The sequence below is a fragment of the Cokeromyces recurvatus genome (assembly GCF_025118155.1).
Source record: "Cokeromyces recurvatus strain NRRL 2243 chromosome Unknown BX663scaffold_1, whole genome shotgun sequence".
NCBI lineage: Eukaryota > Fungi > Mucoromycota > Mucoromycetes > Mucorales > Mucoraceae > Cokeromyces > Cokeromyces recurvatus.
Genome location: NW_026251387.1, coordinates 2,158,272 through 2,177,187, shown reverse-complemented (window position 1 = coordinate 2,177,187; position 18,916 = coordinate 2,158,272). Strand labels below are relative to the sequence as shown.

The window sequence follows — 18,916 nt, the reverse complement described above, 5'->3', positions numbered from 1 at the left end:
TAAAAAAAAAAAGGAATTGAAGATTTACTTTATTTCAAATGTTAATAAAATATGTATACAAGTCTCGATATAATATAGCAGTTTATGTGGCCATAATAGATGTATGTTTTAGGCTTTTGATTTTGTAACTTTAATAATAGGTTAAGATTTTGAGTGTAGCAGCAGTTGTTTGCGAATATTATAAGCTGTTTTTTTTTTCTTTTCTTTTTAGTATAAATATACTGAAATTAGTAATGTTCATAATGATGTTAAAGTTACTAATAATAGCACGAGAAAAAGTATGATAAAGATATTTATGAAGAAGGAACATAATATCTAAAAGAAAAAGTAAGGAAGAGATGGTTCGTCTATCTTCATGAAGAAAGACTCTATTCCACATAACTTGATTATATAATATATTTAAATGATTATCTGGTTGGATGGTATATCTATCCTTATAGATTCTTTAAAATTACAGTTAAGTAGGACTACATCGTTTTAGGTGTTAGAGTAGCTTCTACAGCATCAATAGATATTTATTTTCATATCTTGCTTAGCTTTTGGCTAGAATAAGTTAATCAGATTGAAGAAGGGAAGTTATGGAAGAAGGATTACTTTCTTATAGCCTCTTCTATGCATCATTTCATTTAAGAGTGCATTTGATTCTTAGTTAAATACTAGCTATAGTGTCTATATAGTTTTCTTAACTGACGTTCTCACTTTTACAATTAAATTACAGTCTTCGTTTTTATAAAGAAGTTTCTATAATGCCCTGAACTTGAATAACTCTTGGAAGAATAATAATTAATATAGGAGCTAATTCTCTTTTCTTTTTTTTTTTTATATATATATACATATACCATATGAGGGTTAAAATACAACCCATCTAATATTTATATAACTATTTTCAAAAGCTACGATCTTCGTTGATATTCATTCTTTAGCGGCAGCAGCCTTTGTCTTTACACTATTATATTTAAAGATTATTGCGGTAATTAATTTAATACTTGTTTCCATCATGTTTGCAAACTGAAGAAGCATTTCGAATATAAAGTGTAGGGAAAGTTTTTATACAGTATTCCTCACTAGAAATAGTGTGTTTTCTTTTAACAAAAAAAAAGGAAAGAAAAAAAACTGCTCTGGCAATAGGTTCTCTCTTTTCAGGCACATAAACGAAACTTAAAATAATGCTACTGCTTATTTTATCAAAAAAGAAAAAAAAAAAGTATTGATCTAAAATTACCTTTATTCTTTCTAGAACTCTTTGGTTCTCTGTTTCACATTCATTTGTCTTTTTATATAGCTGTTGTAAAAGAAATAAATGACGGTTTTATTTTGCTTTATTTTATTTTATTTTATTTTATTTTATTTTAATTATTTTAAATTATGATTCAGAATAATATGAAAATTTCAGTAAATTAATATAGTTTATGCAATTCCTTGTTTTGTTCTTGATTCCTTCTTGTAAGTTGGCAATAAGGAGAAGAAGGAATGCGTGTGACTTTTTACATATTGTACTAAATTTTTTTAAACTAACGCATTTACTACCTGCTTTCTTTTTTTTTTTAGGATATATTTATATTTTTATGTGTAACTGTTCGAATTTATATGGTCTATGTCAAAATTAATAATTTTCTTTTCTTTTTTCTTTTTATTTTTTAATATATACAAATTTTTATAAATAATATTCAATATGCCGGTTACAATTTCACCTTCATTACCTAGCAAATACTCTGAAAGAGCAAAATGTATCGTATATAAATAGAAGAATAAAAAAAAAATGAATAGAAATAATTGATATAAAATAAAATAAAAAAAGATGTTGTAGGTGTATGTGCTATGGATAGAAAAGCACGATCAAAGCCTATGCGATATATTTTAAATAGATTACTATCGCATGGAGACTTTGAAATAGTTATCTTTGGAGATAAAACTATTATAGATGAAGGTATAAAAGAATAACTTTCAATTTTATTTTTCTTTTATATAAAATATCGCTTATTTTATTTTTATTTTTTTTAGATGTCGAAAATTGGCCTGGTTGTGATTTTTAATATGCTTTTTTTCTAGTGGATTTCCTATGAAAAAGGCAATAGCTTATACAAAACTTAGGAAACCATTTGTAGTTAATAACGTATATATGCAAACGTTATTATGGGATCGCCGAATTGTCTTGTCAATTTTAGATGCGATTGGTGTACCTACACCACCTCGTTTAGTTGTCTCAAGAGATAATGGTGCTAAAGTCGACTCTGATGCAGCTTTTGCATTTAAGGAATGTACTGGTATGGATATAGGTCGTATATTAGCTAGATATACTTCCAATACAAAGTCAGTAGTTATTCATGATGAAGCTATTGAAGTGGATGGAGTACAACTTTCAAAGACATTTATCGAAAAACCTGTGAATGGAGAAGATCATAATATTAATATTTATTATTCAGATGAAAGAGGTGGAGGTGGAAGAAGACTATTTAGAAAGGTATACGTGAGATTATATTACAGTTAAAACCTTATATTTTATTCTATTCTTTTTTTTTTCTCTCTCTCTCTTTTCATATATATATACATATATTTATATGCGTGTGTGTATGTATCAAAGATTGGTAACAAGTCAAGTGAATTTGATCCTAATTTAAAATTTCCTAATGCCAAGGGCTCGTGGATATATGAAAAATTAATGGAAACTGAAAATAGTGAAGATATTAAAATATACACAGTGGGTCCTCAATTCGTACATGCTGAAACTAGAAAGTAACCAACACGCCTATATACACAAACGATCATGATAATATGATATGAAATAAATGAAATATTAATTGTATTCTATACTATACTAGATCTCCAACAGTAGATGGTCATGTAAAACGTAATACAGAAGGAAAAGAAATTCGATATTGTGTCAAACTCACATTAGAAGAAGAAGAGATAGCTAGAAAAGTATCAAAGGCCTTTGGTCAATCTGTATGTGGTTTGGATATTTTAAGAGTTCAGGGGAAATCTTACGTTATTGATGTTAATGGTTGGAGCTTTGTTAAAGGAAATGATTTTTATTATGATCAATGTGCAAAGATATTAAAAGAAACATTTTATCGGTCAGTACAAGAAAGACCTCTATCATTAGCCGATCAAATTCCTCCAGAAATTTCTCCTGCTAATTCTTGGCGATTGAAAGGTTTTGTCGCCGTCTTTCGTCATGGCGATCGTACTCCGAAAGAAAAGATTAAGATTACTATCATGAAAAAGCCCTTTATTGACCTATTGAGTGAATCTAAACGGGAAGTTGTGTTTAGACAAAACCATCAACTAAAGTCTGTTATAAAGGCTTTAGATGAATGTCTTATTGAGACATCTTTAGAAGAGGATGAGATAAATAAGCTAAGATCATTAAAGGAGGTTTTAGAGAAAAAACATGACCTACCTGGTACTAAAGTACAACTGAAACCAAAATATAATAAGAATACAAAAGAACTTGTTAAACTACAAGTGATTGTTAAATGGGGAGGAGAGGTACAAAAATAATACATGTATATATTTATTTGTGTATATGTATACATATTTATATATTTATATTTATATTCATTTATTTTTTCATTTTGAATACTAAAGCCTGCTTATTTAGTTTACACATGCTGGTCGTCATCAATCAAAGGATTTAGCAGAGAATTTAAGAAAAGATATGAATATCTTAAATAGAGAAATATTGGAAGATGTTAAAATTTTTAGTAGTTCAGAAAGACGTGTTAGAAACACTGGTAAAAAAAAAGAAAAAAAAAAAAAAAAAAAGGAGAATTATGATGGTTAAATACTTTACCCTTTTCTTCTTCTTCTTTTTTTTTTTAGCTGAAGTTTTTGCTCGCTGGTTCCTTGGAAACCCTGAATCGTTAGATGGAGTTATTTCTGAAAGTAAATATTTATTAGATGATAGTAATGCAGCTAAAGATCAAACAGATGCTGTTAAACGTCAATTAAAAGGTATGTTAAAACCTGGGAATGATATCCCTGAATGGATGTTAGCTCAAATGGGATGGTCAGCAAAACTTCCTCAACCCTATGTTATCTTTCAAGAAATTTGTATTATCATGAGTCGTATGCAACGAATTATGCATGAAAATTGGGCTACAAAAGATGTGGATAATCTTCAAAGACGTTGGTGCTGTTTAGACTCTCCTATTTTATTTAGAGAAAGATGGGAGAAAATGTTTCGTAACTTTAGTTCTGCTCATACAGGTGAGGAAAGTGATGAATCTGAAATACAACAGAAACAACGAGTCGTTAATAATGTAGAGGCATATCCTGATCCATCTTGGATTCCTGCCTTATACGATTCACTCAAATATGATGCCCTTCATAATAGACCTTTCCTTCAAGCTATCTTTACAGACGAGGAGCTTCAAAATAATAATTGTAGCTCTCCTGAATCTGGTTCAATACTTTCATCTGATAAATGTGAATCAGATCTTCGACGTTTATATAAAAATGTGAAAGTGATGTTTGATTTTATTGCTCCACAGGAATTTGGTATCTCAGACACTGAAAAGAAGAATATCGGTATGCTGATTAGTTTCCCACTTTTAAAAAAGATTTTAAGCGATTTAGATGAAATGAAATCAGCAGAAAGACCTAGAGCACGTTTATATTTTACAAAGGAATCTCATGTTCATACCCTTTTAAACTTGATTTATCTTTCTGGTGTTCCTACAAAAGTTCCTAGAAATACATTACCAGAATTAGACTGTAAGTTTATAAATATATTCTAAAATAGTATCCTATGTGCGTATATGAATATGTATTTTATTTAGTCTTGACACAAATCACATTCGAATTATATGAACGTAATAGACAAAGTGTTCCTGAAAAAGAATATTCTCTTCGTATCGGTTTTAGTTCTGGAGCACACTATGATAGCGTCTTGGATCTACGTATGGATGCTGAGCATTGTTTAAAGGTGGCACCACGAAGGTAAATAATATACTTTGTTAATTATTTTATTCTAATCATTGCTTGTTTAGAAATTTGATTCCTCATTTGTTATTGGAAGAAGTATTAACATATCATAAAGGCTATTTAAATATTCCTAATATTAAAAGTATTGAAGAGCAAATAGAAGAAAGAAGATTATACTATGCTCAAGAAGATGAATAACAATTAGTACATTTTATTTGTAGATTACACTTTATATGAATAAAGACAAATATGTTGATGTATATATATATATTTCTAACTTTAACGGTTGGACTTGGCAACACGTTCAAGTTCATCCTTTTTCTTAATGGCATAAGAGTTAGCAGAACCCTTGGCAGCATTGATCAATTCATCAGCAAGACATTCAGCAACAGTCTTAACGTTACGGAAAGCAGATTCTCTAGTACCAATAGTCAACAAAGAGATGGCTTGATTAACACGACGAAGAGGAGAAACATCGACGGCTTGACGACGAACAGTACCTTGAGAACCAATACGAGTAGAGTCTTCACGAGGACCACAATTGATGATAGCATCAACGAGAATTTGAAGAGGATTGGCATCGGTTAAAAGGTGAATAATTTCAAAAGCATGCTGAACAATACGAGCAGCCATAAGCTTCTTACCGTTATTACGACCGTTCATCATCAAAGCATTAGTCAAACGTTCAACAATAGGACACTATAAATGAATCAATTGAATTCAAAGTTTAGATTGATTACTATTTTTAGGTCAGATCATCTTTTAAAAAAAAAAAAAGTCAAATATCTTCTTTACCTGAGCCTTACGGAAACGCTTGACAGCGAAACGACCTGCAGTATGAGGCAAATAGACTTGTTGACGAATTTGGATATAATCTTGAAGAGAAATATCCTTGACTTCAACATCATCGTAAGTCCATTTGTTGAATAATCTACGGGTGCCGTCGGCGGTAGCTAAAACATCAGCTGGTAAATTCAAAGCAACCATGTTGTACTAAAACATGAATTAACAAATTGAAGTGAAATTGGGTAATTAATTCGCATGTAGTTGAATTTAATCAATGAAATGGAAATTATAAAAAGAAATATAATCAAAATAAAAGATCAGTATATTTATTACAGGCAAATGAACAATTGATATCATCTTTAAATGGATGAATATTGATTTTTTACCTGCAGTGTAAAAGAGAAAGCGAATCATAATGGAACTTTTTTTTTCGCTTTTGTTGTTGTTGTACCTTTAAAGTGTTGTAGTGTTGTTGACAAAAAAAACCCTCCCCCCCCCCAAAAAAAAAAAACTCCGAACCAATCAAAACTGAACGAGTGTTAATAATTATGCTTGTAAGCTATTTTTTTATTTTATTTTATTTATTTATTTATTTTTTTTTCTTTTGAAAGAAAAATGTCAGGAAAACAACATTACAATTGGGATTATAACAATAATTCAAATAGTTTAAGTCGACCAGTTAGACGTCATTTAATTAATGTATATCTTACACTTGCTGCTATGTGCGCTATAGCAACAATGAGTACTCAAGTGGGGAATTACTTAGGTTTATTAAGTTCGCCCATTAGTTCAATAGGTGCTGTGGCAAGTGCATCTATGTTTCGATTTACAATGCCTAATAGTAGAAATCGTTGGATTTTATTAATAGTAAGCTTTTTGTTTTTTTTTTTTTTTTTTTTTTTTTTTTTGTGAAAAAGAAAAAATATTATATATGCATATAACATTAACAATTATAATAATAAAGCTTTATTCTATATTCAGTGGTATTGCATTGACAACTTTTGTATCCTTTTTCCTTAACTGGGATCCTTCAGGAAATATTGTTTTTATGGCCTTATCGTCTGCAGTGTTGATCTTTTTAGGATTTTCATTAAGTGCTGTTATGGCAAATCGTCGTAGCATGTTATATATTGGTGCATTTTCAAGCAGTATTTTGAGTGTTTTATTATGGCTTTCCTTAGCAAATTCTTTTTTTATTAGATCAACATCAGTTTTTTCTCTTGAACTATACGCTGGATTATTAGCTTTTGCAGGATTTGGTAAGTAAAGAGATAATAAGTATGCATGGATTTAATGGATTTATATCTGATGTACATAGTCATGTATGATACGCAAATGATTGTTGAGCATGCAAGTGCTGGTTTAATGGATATACCTGGCCATTCAATGGAATTGTTTATGGATTTGTATTCATTATTTATTCGATTAGCACAAATTCTATTAAAAAAAGAAATGGATCGTGAGAATGAAAAGAGAAAAAAGAAGAGTCCAAATAGGTTAAGGAGAAATTATTAGTAGTAATAAGTTCTTTATATATATAATAAACGTACAACAAGAAAAAGATAGTAGTTTCATTAATAAAAAAAAAATTATGCATACAGTACTGGATTTTTCCAACCTATTCGCGAAACTTTAAAAATTATCAGAAATATGAAAACAATAATTTTAATATTAATCTTGTAATTAGAATTCTATAATTGACAATAGAAATAAATTTACTGTCCAAAATATCACAGTTACTCAGAATATTCAAAAGTAGTTAAATTTAAATAAGCGATGATGATGTCATTAGTCACGTGACCTTTATTTTTATAGGACTATATATATTACATTAAAGTATCGGAAAATGTCGTTTCTTGACTTCTTGAGATACAAAAGAGTAAAACTTTAGACGGTATTAAACAAAAAATAACAAAGAATATAATTAAGTTTTTATAATATTTATTGATTGTCTTTCTTTAAAATCAATTATTTTTCGATATTTATATTAATTTTGTTATAAAATAAGGTTTATATGACAACAGGGAAAATCGTGATTGTAGTAAAGATGCATAAGTGTTGTCTTCCTGATTTTCTCATGTTGTCAACTAATTATGCCGACGTTTCTATCTTCACAAATTATGCATAACTTCGATTTCTTCTTTCTCACGTCGGAATCCTTTATTGATGGTTTAAACCTTCTTTTATTCTGTCTGTTTATTCTGAACGGCAGGTTATATTCCACCACTACAAGTAAAGAGTTGTGATATATTGCGGAGAACTATACGTAAAACGATCGTTTTCGGTCTCGTATTACGCAACACGTAATACGAAAGTATTCGGTACTTGCGGAAAACGACAAGTAAAACGATCGTTTTACGTCCACTGAAAACTACCGAAAACGTGTATTCCGCAATTCTGATAATACGTAAAACGTATCTTTTGGTGATTATTATAGGTTATTATTTTTGGGGGGACAACGATATTACGCTAGCAACTGCCTTTATCATTGGTCTCTAACGTCGTAATTCATATCTTTACTCTTACTTATAATTGGATCTTATTAAAGATGTTTATACTCAATTGAGGCTTTTATTATACAAATCTGTTTGCATTATTGGCTCATTATTTGCACTTCCTTAACGTTTAATAGGCTTATAATGCCCTTGTTTATACAGCTTTTCTTTTTTAAAAAAATGTGGCTTTTTATTTATTTATTTATTTATTTATTTATTTGAAATTGGGTTATAGAATATTATATAATAATGATAATGGCAAAAAAAATATATAATAATATATACTATAATACAACGACATACTTACCTTGAGTTAATATAACTTTAGTAGTAGTAGCCAAGATTACCATTGATTTAGCCATTTGATCTGTAGTTAGTTATTCAGTATTACCAGGATATAAATGTCTACCTAAATGATAAAAATAAAGACAAGTTACTAATTATGACATGTTATATATATGATTTTAGCCCTTGTAATATGATATTTACCTTTAATATAAAGAGAAAATAAAAGTTTTTATTAGTATATCTATCTATTGAATAGAACAAGAGCCATCTAAGCATGATTAAATAATAATGAGTAAATATATATATACTTTATAATACTTGTTGAATTATTGTTGTAAAAGAAACTTACCATATTATTCAATTGATTGTAAAAGAGAACACTTGATCATTTGTATTCAATGGATAGACAATACAATAAAAAGCTTTATCTAAATATAAATATACAAAATTAGTTTCAATAACTTGAAAAAGAAGAAAAGCCTTGATGATATACCTTTTCTCTCTCTTTTTTTTTATCTGTTACCAAGAGGCAGTATTCTTTAATAGAATCTCAATATCTCTGTAAAATAAAATGAAAAAGTGAATACATTATGTTTGTTTAGTTTATATTATTTATTTACAATTATATATTAACAATTACCTAGTAAAAATAAATTCTAAAAAATAGAAATAATAGAAAAAAGCATGTTATTACAATATAATGAAAAGAAAGAAAAGATAAAAAAATAAAAAAAGGGACTAAAAAAATTTTTTAGCACTAATTAAAATTGTCTAATTAAAGTTTACAATAAGTTTATTCTCCCCCACAATTTTCTTTATTAGTTATTGTTCATGTACTTTTTTTTGTTTACAAGTTATCGTTCGTATTCCATAAAATAGAAACATTAGTAAAAGAATAATATATTATTAAATAATTGTAAATTAGAACTCATTAACGATTACATTGAAATTTGGACATTTCATGTAGATCATTTGACATGCATTTACGAAATTACTTTTTTTTTACATTAGTTCATTAGTAATGCATTCGCATAATATTTTTTTTGTCATTCTAAACTGAGCAAATAACAGCTATAATAAGAGAATAATATATATATACAGTTAAATATAGTTGAACACAGTTAATTCGACATGCAATTATGAAATTACTTTTTTTTTTACATTAGTTCAATAGTAATGCATTGACATAATGTTTTTTGTCATTTTAAACTGAACAAATAACAGTCGTAGTAACGTAATAATATGTATGTGTACATTTAAATATGGTTGAAAGTGTTTTGTATTTTTTTAGGGACAATTAACATGCATCTATGAGATTACTTTTTTTTTTACATTTCCATTAATGTTTACAATTACATTGACATTTACATTTACATTTACATTTACATTCGAAATGACTAAATTAAATAAAGATGCAAAATTATTTTTTTTGTTTATTATATGTATTGTATACTTTTATAATAGTTATCTTTTCTTGTCATGTATGAAATATTATATAAGAATTTATGTCTAACTGTTTGTAGAAGAAAAAAAAAGTTAATTTTTTAGCATGCTGAAATTACAAGTGAAAATTGTGGGGGTGAAAGAACCAAAAAAAATAAAAACGTCATTTTAACTCCAGCTGAATGTTTATTTTTTTATTTTTAGGACTTTTATTGGTCAATTAATTTTTTTTCTCCCAATTTCTCTATGAAAATTAAATACTGCCAAAAGGCTGTAAAATTAAAATTGCTATAAAATAATCAATTTTTGCTATAAAGTTGTAGTTTTTTTTAGATATATAAAAGCTTGTATATGATAAAAAAATTAATATTAATTTTATTTTCATGTTTACTAGTAATAAGTTGACGAAATAATCATTTTTTGAAAAAATCACTTAAAACTCAGCAAAAAGACTTGTTTTACGTATGTTTTCAGTTGCGGAATATTTTCATTACTTGTAGTGGTCTTCTCAGTGGTACTGTAGGTTTAAACCTTTTCTTGACTACGACACATAAGGAAATCCTTGATGGTCTAGTGGCTAGGATTCGTCGCTCTCACCGACGCGGCCGGGGTTCAATTCCCCGTCAGGGAATTATTTTTATAAATTAATCTTTTTACCATTTTGGAGTTATTTATGTTTTTTTCTTTCATTCTGTATTGTGTGGTCAATGATAACAATAATATCATGTAATTATCTGTGCTTGCTATATAGTTGAATATGAATAATAGTCAAGTAATTTACGATAGCGCTTAATAACTGCTACTACTATGTCAAAGTATGATAACAATCGCTCCCAATCAATAGATTTCTGCATTAGCATTTGTTAATCAAAATGTTGAATTTTGAGTCATCAATTATATTTTCAGAAGCGTACTAAACAGCGACTTACGAAAAGATGCTTTTCTTTTTTGCCCCTCCCCTCTATTATGTGATAAATATTATGTATATTCTGCTATTCGTCAAAATGCTGCTATTATTATTATTATTATTATTATATTGTTGTTATTTCATATGTGTATGTATATATGTATATGAATATAAGAAAAAAAAAAGGAAGGACAGAACTAAATAGGTATCGAAACAATAATAATTCAATATAAATTACTCTGTAATAAAAGAAGAATCCAACGGTTGTTGATCAATTGCCCTAAGTCGAGTTATAATATGATTCATTTCTTTCTTTATGGCCTTCATGCTTTCTTCATCTGATAAAGTATGTGCTTCAGACTGTTCCACTTTTTTTAAAAGCTGTTCAACTTCATTATAGACTTGTTTAACAGCCTCCATTTGTTTTTGTTCAAAAATACGATGCTCCTTTTCTAAGGTATGAATGTTAAAAGATTCATGTAATTCTGCTTCCATTTTTTGTTGAATTTCTTGCTGTAATTGTACTGCTTCATCGGAAGTTTTCTCGAGTTCAGTGAAGGCTTGTTCAATAAGTAAATTTAGATTTTCTTTCTTTTCTTCATGCTCCTCTTGTATAGCTTTCAATATCGCTTTGGTTTGAACAGCATCTTCTTTAGCCAACTTTTCAAGCTCTGTTTGTTCTATCCTTGCTTTATTCAATTCATCATCTAATTCCCTTAGATGGCTCATGCCTTGTCTTGCTGTTTCTATCTCATCCATATATTTCTTCACTTGCCCCTCAAAGAAAAAGGCCGTTGCTTTTGAATTTTCAGCTTGTCTATCTTTACGGTTACTCATATCTGTTAGTGTTTGAATTTCTGTTTTTAATTTACGATTGGTTCTTCCACTTTCTTGAGCATAGACTTCAGCTTGTTTTGCTTGTTGTTTTGTTTGTTCTAATTCTAATTTGAGTTTATTTAATTCCCTTTCTGCTTGACTGATTTTTTGTTGCAATTCATGAATATCGGCGCCAGTTGTAGGGCGGCCCAATCTTATTGAGCTACCATCTATAAGTAAATTAAAAGAATTAATAATATTAAAAAATAATAATAATAGAATGCATAATAAAATAAAAGTTATTTTTTTCTCAATTATTTACTTTCAATATTCGTAATTTCTTCACTTGTCATTAGAATTAGAATGTAACTTGTTATAAAAGAGTATTTTTATGTGTATTAAAAAAAAAAAAAAAAATAGCTGGATTTTAATCTCTTTATGATAATAATAACAATTATAATAATTATAATAATTATAATAATAATAATACAAAGTCCTAAAAATAAACATGATGATGATAAAATCCTATAACCAACGGAATGTATATTGTCTAGAATAATAAATATCCCTAATTAATCCAGAGAATAGTGAGAAAAATGAAATAACATACTTTTTTTTTAGTATAAAAAAAAAACGACGACCAACTGAGCAACTGATATCATAGTTGTGTTATATTATGATAAAACAAGCAATTAATTACATATGAAGCTGTACAAATGACGAGTTAGTAAATGAATCAACTTAACATACGAGTAGCAGTTCAAAATTTATCTTTTTGTGAAAAATAAGTTCTGCATGGAAGATAATAAATCACCTACAGATCTAATTAGTCGTAAAGGATAATACATTTAGTAACAGTGTAGGAGACAGGGTCTTATAACCCCCCCCTGTGCTTTACTCTAGGTAACATATTGATTCAATAGAAATGAGCGCGACTTTGTTCAAAGAAGGACATTGGAAATCAAAATAGAGGATTAATAGTTCAAATCTGTAACTAAAAGTTTAGAATTACAGGCTTTAACAGTACTGTTCCAAGGTAGTGCCATGAAGTATATAATTCAGGCACTGAGATTATGATTTAACTAAAATATTAATAACGTAGTTACATAATTTCTATAATTCAGTTGCCGTAAAAAAAAAAAAAAAAAAAAAAATGAAAACTGTTATAAAAGTACTGGGTACAAGAGAACAATTTGATAAGTATTGTATCCTTTAGTAGTTTAATAAAGCTGTGCTTATAGGATAGGAACCTGATCTTATATGAAAAGCTGCTTAATCAAATAGAACAGAGAGTTTCTAGAAGATTTGGTGGTAGTTATTTTGACATGAGTCTACTTGCTTTGTTAAAATAGGGAGATAAGGCACTAATGGCAAAGTCATACTCTAATTGAGTACAAACAAATTTAATATAGAAGCAGGCATTTACTTGTTAATCTAAACTTCTTGGAATCAATACTGACAGATACTATTTAATACATCATTTTCAATTACCTATCGATACTAGATTGCACATGTGTCGAAGGGCTAAGGCAGCTTCTTTATCTGAATGGAATTCCAAAATAAGAAAAGGTGACTTGATGGGTTGTGACGTTGTCCTTATAAAGAATATAAATAAAGGATATTATTATCTAATAGGATGCATTTCGATAAACTTCAACTTCATCCTAAATTAAAATTATACATTTTGCATAGAGAAAGTAATGCACCTATGCATTCTTCATAATTTATTAAAATTTAATGCTAATCAGTATATTAAAAAGCAATTTAAGTATAAAGCCAATTGTATCGATTGTTTAAAAGTCTTAGACACTATTATGTATCTGGCAACACGTTTAAGTATGTTGGCTATTAGGGAGATGAAAGATGCAGCCTTTAAAGGGCATTAATTTAAGAAAGAAAAAGATAAAACATAATATTTGGAACAAATTTTAGTATAGCTCTTACATACTTTATATATTAGTGGCTCAAAAATATTTCATATTAAGGCAGTTCATGCATCTATTATCAATATTTAAAAGCATATTTTTAAGAATACTATGATGCATGAGATCAAAACTCCCCGAGTCAGTTTGAAATACAGAATAGGAAGCTTAAAAAGGATATTCAGGGGGAAAAAAAAATACTGATTACACTCCTGATAAAAAAAAAAAAAGAAAAAAGGACAGAAAAAGAGAGGATACACGGGCATCTTTATCCAATTATAAAGACAGGTTGTTATAGTGGAATAAATAATCGAATCTATGAAGAATAATACATTAAGAGTAAGGTTAATATGTAGAGAGCTTATATAAGAGAAAAGATAATGGATGTTTAATGATTTATGATATTTTGGAGCTGACAAATGCATTTAGAGATAATAGATAGATATGAAATATTCACTTGAAAGTAGTTTTGAGGCAAATTTTAATATGATATAAAAATGGTTCAGAGACAATACAAATATAGTTTTGAGATAGAAGATAAAGAAATAATTTAGCATTATGAAAGATAGAAAAGTTAGTAAAGAAAGATAATAATGCTTTTAGGGAAGTTAATATTTGTCTATAGAATCTTTAGGAGACCGTTTTATTGGTCTGCATGATTTATTATTGTTGTTGTCTCTAGAAACATATTGGTTATCCATATTATTTCTATTATTCTTTATTAAAAGAAAGCATTGACAGTCTAAATTATAAATAACATTATATAAATACATAGTTCACGTCTTATGGAAAAATCGAAGGGTCATATTTCTCTTGACTAGATATTAATCTTTAATCATTGTACTATCTTATGAAACAGGGTTGCTATGGCTACAAAGAATATATTTCCAATATGTCAAAAAAAAATAGCTTACTTATTTCATGAAGACTTTGATACTTTTACAGAATAAGTGTGAATTTGTCTTTATATTACACTCCAAAATAATTCTATATTTCTAAATATTCTGTAAATATTACATAACATACAGTATAGTATACACTCTCATCATTTGAATCTCTCTATTATTATTTCTTCCAGTATGCCACAATGCATCATTTTAGCAGTACTTTATTAGATAGAAATGGTAGAATCATATCGTGGCGTTAAAGTAATTAAGCTTATATCATTAGTTTAACTATAACACTGAGTTCTTTTTTTTTTCTGCTTTTCAGTAATGTTAAATAACATGAGTCTACAAATGCACTGTAAATATTGTGGCTTAGAAAAATCATTTTTTCTTTTTTTTTTTCTTTTTTTTTTATATATTCATATATTCATCACTCTTTTTCATATCTACATACAGAGCTTATAAATATATCAAATGAGCAAGAAAATTGAACTTGTGCCTCTCAATTTAAAGATTCAATCGAGTAAAGAAGCTTCAATTTCACATGCTACTTCATTCCTTGACAAATTTTTACATGAAGATGTTGCCATCCATGCTGCCAACAATACAGTTGCTGCACAACTTCATCAATTACATCAAGGTTTAAAAGAAGAAAAGAAAAGATTACGTGGACAAACATCAGCAGCAATTGAAACAACAGAATTTTAAATGCATATTATTAAAAAAAAAGCATCTTAATTATCATACACAAATTGTAAATTTCAAATTAACTTTATTAAACAATTTATCTGTAATGTACACTCTTACATGTATATCATATTTACTCTTTCCCTTTTATCCCCCACACCTTCCTCTTTCTTCTTCATTTATATAGAAAATATAAGTAGTTATTTGTATAAATAAATAAATATATGTGTATTTAACAGCTATATTTTATTTTTTGATTTATGATAATAGAGTTTTGCCATTTTAAATATAAAATAGAAATAAGGTAATGATTTATGATGCATGAAAAAGTTTAAGGAAATAATACGAGTAAGAAAGGTCTTTTTAAAGTTATTCTTTAACTTTTTCTTTGAGCTCTACGTTTAGCCCTAAGACGTCTTGTACGCTATTGTTAATTTATATTTAGAAGAATTCATGCATCTACTTGTCCTTTCTTTTTTTTAATTACCTTTTTCTTCCACTTGAGTCTCACTACATGAAAAAAAGTTTTATTAATTATCGTTATTATAAAGTAGACGTATTTAACTTACTTTTATGATTTAATTTGTTTATTAAACAAGAAGCAAAGAAAGAAGATAAATAAATGAATTTAGCGTATTTATAACATAAAGATTTGATAAATCATGTTATATTCTATTTTCCATAAAATTAATAATAATAGCATCAAAAATAAAGCTATTATATTAAAAGCTGATTACTATTTTGAAGCATTTTTTTTTATTTCTGTATAGATACGCATAAACATTTTGCCAAGGACAAATATCCTATTAAGCAGACACAGGCCTCTAAGATAATTGATATAGAAAGTTTACCTTTTTTTTTTTTATTTATTTAATACTAAACATCTATAACAACACTTGAACAAGTTTAAAGGGAAGAACAAGTAGATATAATTAACTGTTATTGTTTAAGATAATAGCAAAATAGTGTCTACTTTTATTTTTTGAACTTTATAATTAATATGCAAAAATAACTTTGCTAATATAATAAACCTGTAAAGTAAAATAAAGGCATACTATATATAAAGCTTATTATTGCTGCCATCATTTATTTACATTTGGCTTGAAGGATTTGATTGGTGGATAATGATTGCATAAAGTAACAAACAGGGTCATTAGCTAATTCGGACTTTTTATTTAATGCAAAAAAAAAAAAAAAAAAAAAAAGGTAAATGATAGTTTCAATTTGATTTATAATCAAGGTATACGATTAATAATATAATCTACAACTGATAACATCATGCTTTTTTTTCTTTTTTTTTTCCTCTTTTTTTTGTATATAAATCTATAGAATACTACTTTGTATAATACATAGTAATCTATTCTTTTTATTTTTTATTTTTTTTATTTTTTTATTTCATTTTTTTTTATTTTATTTTTATTTTATTTTATTTTATTTTATTTTTTTTTTAGAAATCTCTTGCCTTTAGTTTAAGCTTCGTGACTGTTATCTGTTGTTTTTATTTTGTTTCTGACAAATTCAAATTTAAATACACAGAAATAAAATCAACAATCTTCTTTTTTTTTTCTTCTTCTTATCTATATCTATATCCATATATATATATATACTTACATACTTACATACGCACACACATACACACACACACATACACATTCATATTATACATTTTATATACACACATACTATTCAATATGCCTACACAACACTTCCCTAATCAAATAGCTATTCCTGCCTTTAAACAATTAGTGCTATATACCGGCAATGTAATGCTTACTACAACCACTGCTAATAAATATTGGAACTGTAAATCAAATACTGAGGTATGATATAGAATAGCCTACTTTATTACATAAGGATAATATTAAAATTTATTTAGTTGGTACAAGCTATTTACGATACATTAAAAGTATCTTTACATGGCTTAGAGGCTCCATCTTATCGTTATTTTAAAGAAACTGAATTATTAGAAGTGCCTGATATTAGATTAAGTAGTCGTATTCATCCTGATGATCGTAATGATGTTGAAGTAACAGGTTAGAGATATATTTATTTTATTTTAAGTTTAATAAACATCATTAAATTTATACCCTGTATTATATACATATATGAATAGCTAAACTATTTTACTTGGGACAAGATAATCAAACGGCCTATATTGACCGAGCTATTTATCATATTCAAAAGCTTTTGGACGTCGAATCAATCGATACCTTTATTATTTCCTTTGATAAAAATGACATTAATTCAGAAATTGTAAAAAAGACATGGAAAGATTTGGAAAATTATCATGAGAAAGGGATTATTTCAAGGCTAGGTGTATCTGATTTTGATTTTCAAACTTTATCTGATTTTATTCAAAAAGAAGATATTCGGGTCAAACCATCTATTGATCAAGTTCATGTAAACCAATGCTCTTCTTTACCTCAAAATTTAATTCATTTTGCAAAACAACATCATATTGATATCACTTTTAATGGCGATACTACAGGTAATTTTTTTTTTTTTTTAACGGAGATCTAACATAACTATCGCTTTAACATGGAAAATATCGATATATAGAAATCTTAACGTCAGAAGTCTTATCCACAGTATTAAACCAATATGGTGTGATCAATGAAAATACTCAAGTTAAACCACGTTGGGTATTAAAATATAACGTCTTTTTCAAAAGTAGAAGTGTAGTTGCTGACAAAGGGTAATAAATAAATAAATAATTAAAAAAAAAAAAAATTATTTTCAACGCCTCAATTTTATAAAGATCAATGTTTCTAATTATTTTGTTTATTTATAGATACATTATTGTCGGTGATACCCTTTAAGAAAATTCTACAAACAAGATATTCCCTTTATACAATAGAAGAATAAGTTTATATAGTATATACTATTACCAAAATATTCTATAGTTATTAATAATAAATATTTATAATGTATACTTATCATATGTTCAGAATTAATTGCTTTTTTTTTTTTGGAATATCTTTATTAAAAACATTGTTACTCTTTTGCTTGGACCTATATGAAACTTAAAGACAAACAAGGAGAATGGAGAGGAAGAGGGGGATAGTGGAAAGGCCTCTGATACCATGATAAAAAAGAAGATCAATAATGTCAAATAGATCCAATTTACTAGATAATGATGGCGATAAAAAAAAAAAAGAGGGGGGGGGAGGGATCAAGTAAATATAAGATCCAGATCTATTGTCAGGTAATAAATCAAGTTTCCAGGGGACACAAATGATTGTGTTCAATTTCAAAATATAGGAGACCAAAGAAAAGAGTGAATAAAGATGGTGTAAGAAAAGAAAAAGTTGAGAAAGAGAGAGAAGGAGAGAGGACTTTATTATAAAGTAAATGTATACATTATTAGAAAATAATTCTAAAAGAATAAATAGGTATTTAATCTTGGAAAAGATCGTTTTTTATAAGCTGTATACTATTTAAACTTTAATACAAATAAAATAAATAGGAGAGAATTGTATTTTTTTAGATAAACTGTACCACCATGAATTATGACTATACTCTCCGAGCTGCACTATGTATAACCCTATATCTTGAAACAGCGACATTTTGAACAATATACAGTTATTTCGTTCTTAATGTAATAAGTTACTTTTGAATACTTTATTAACTCAAGTTCTAAAGCTAAATCAATATGTATATATGTATATAGCTCGAACTAAATTCAATAAAATCACAAAAATAAATTGATTGTATACTTCACCAATTGGGATTACTCTAATACTACCAAGAATAATTTGG

The 18,916-nt window shown here is 27.6% G+C and overlaps 6 protein-coding genes and 1 non-coding gene across 7 annotated transcripts; 5 read left to right on the top strand and 2 right to left on the bottom strand.

The window, feature by feature from the left end:
- Positions 1 to 1,672: 1,672 nt before the first annotated feature.
- BX663DRAFT_547903 (uncharacterized protein) lies at positions 1,673 to 2,033 on the top strand (the record flags this gene model as incomplete). Its single annotated transcript, XM_051531042.1, has 3 exons — positions 1,673 to 1,727; positions 1,799 to 1,927; positions 2,002 to 2,033. 3 exons carry the CDS (start codon positions 1,673 to 1,675, stop codon positions 2,031 to 2,033), a joined length of 216 nt encoding a protein of 71 aa, XP_051388283.1.
- Positions 2,034 to 2,059: 26 nt separating this feature from the next.
- BX663DRAFT_547902 (histidine phosphatase superfamily-domain-containing protein) lies at positions 2,060 to 5,124 on the top strand (the record flags this gene model as incomplete). Its single annotated transcript, XM_051531041.1, has 7 exons — positions 2,060 to 2,461; positions 2,582 to 2,733; positions 2,820 to 3,489; positions 3,602 to 3,734; positions 3,823 to 4,716; positions 4,782 to 4,941; positions 4,992 to 5,124. The coding sequence occupies 7 exons, from the start codon at positions 2,060 to 2,062 to the stop codon at positions 5,122 to 5,124; spliced, it is 2,544 nt and encodes an 847-aa protein (XP_051388282.1).
- Positions 5,125 to 5,204: 80 nt separating this feature from the next.
- BX663DRAFT_493723 (40S ribosomal protein S5) lies at positions 5,205 to 6,223 on the bottom strand (the record flags this gene model as incomplete). The annotated part of the gene is made up of 3 exons (XM_051525396.1): positions 6,099 to 6,223; positions 5,722 to 5,919; positions 5,205 to 5,625 (listed from the first exon to the last, which is right to left on the bottom strand). Exons 2-3 carry the CDS (start codon positions 5,911 to 5,913, stop codon positions 5,206 to 5,208), a joined length of 612 nt encoding a protein of 203 aa, XP_051388281.1. The 5' UTR covers positions 5,914 to 5,919; positions 6,099 to 6,223.
- An 87-nt stretch (positions 6,224 to 6,310) lies between these two features.
- Positions 6,311 to 7,579, top strand: BX663DRAFT_493719 (inhibitor of apoptosis-promoting Bax1-domain-containing protein). Its single transcript, XM_051525395.1, has 4 exons — positions 6,311 to 6,579; positions 6,677 to 6,971; positions 7,031 to 7,342; positions 7,432 to 7,579. The coding sequence occupies exons 1-3, from the start codon at positions 6,328 to 6,330 to the stop codon at positions 7,225 to 7,227; spliced, it is 744 nt and encodes a 247-aa protein (XP_051388280.1). The 5' UTR covers positions 6,311 to 6,327; the 3' UTR covers positions 7,228 to 7,342; positions 7,432 to 7,579.
- Positions 7,580 to 10,497: 2,918 nt separating this feature from the next.
- Positions 10,498 to 10,569, top strand: BX663DRAFT_t10. Its single transcript has one exon. It is a non-coding gene; the product is annotated as a tRNA-Glu (tRNA).
- Positions 10,570 to 10,908: 339 nt separating this feature from the next.
- Positions 10,909 to 12,051, bottom strand: BX663DRAFT_493715 (uncharacterized protein). Its single transcript, XM_051525394.1, has 2 exons — positions 11,984 to 12,051; positions 10,909 to 11,891 (listed from the first exon to the last, which is right to left on the bottom strand). Exons 1-2 carry the CDS (start codon positions 12,012 to 12,014, stop codon positions 11,080 to 11,082), a joined length of 843 nt encoding a protein of 280 aa, XP_051388279.1. The 5' UTR covers positions 12,015 to 12,051; the 3' UTR covers positions 10,909 to 11,079.
- Positions 12,052 to 16,848: 4,797 nt separating this feature from the next.
- Positions 16,849 to 17,976, top strand: BX663DRAFT_482488 (uncharacterized protein; the record flags this gene model as incomplete). The annotated part of the gene is made up of 5 exons (XM_051524435.1): positions 16,849 to 16,977; positions 17,034 to 17,190; positions 17,271 to 17,645; positions 17,717 to 17,852; positions 17,949 to 17,976. 5 exons carry the CDS (start codon positions 16,849 to 16,851, stop codon positions 17,974 to 17,976), a joined length of 825 nt encoding a protein of 274 aa, XP_051388278.1.
- Between the last annotated feature and the right edge of the window lie 940 nt (positions 17,977 to 18,916).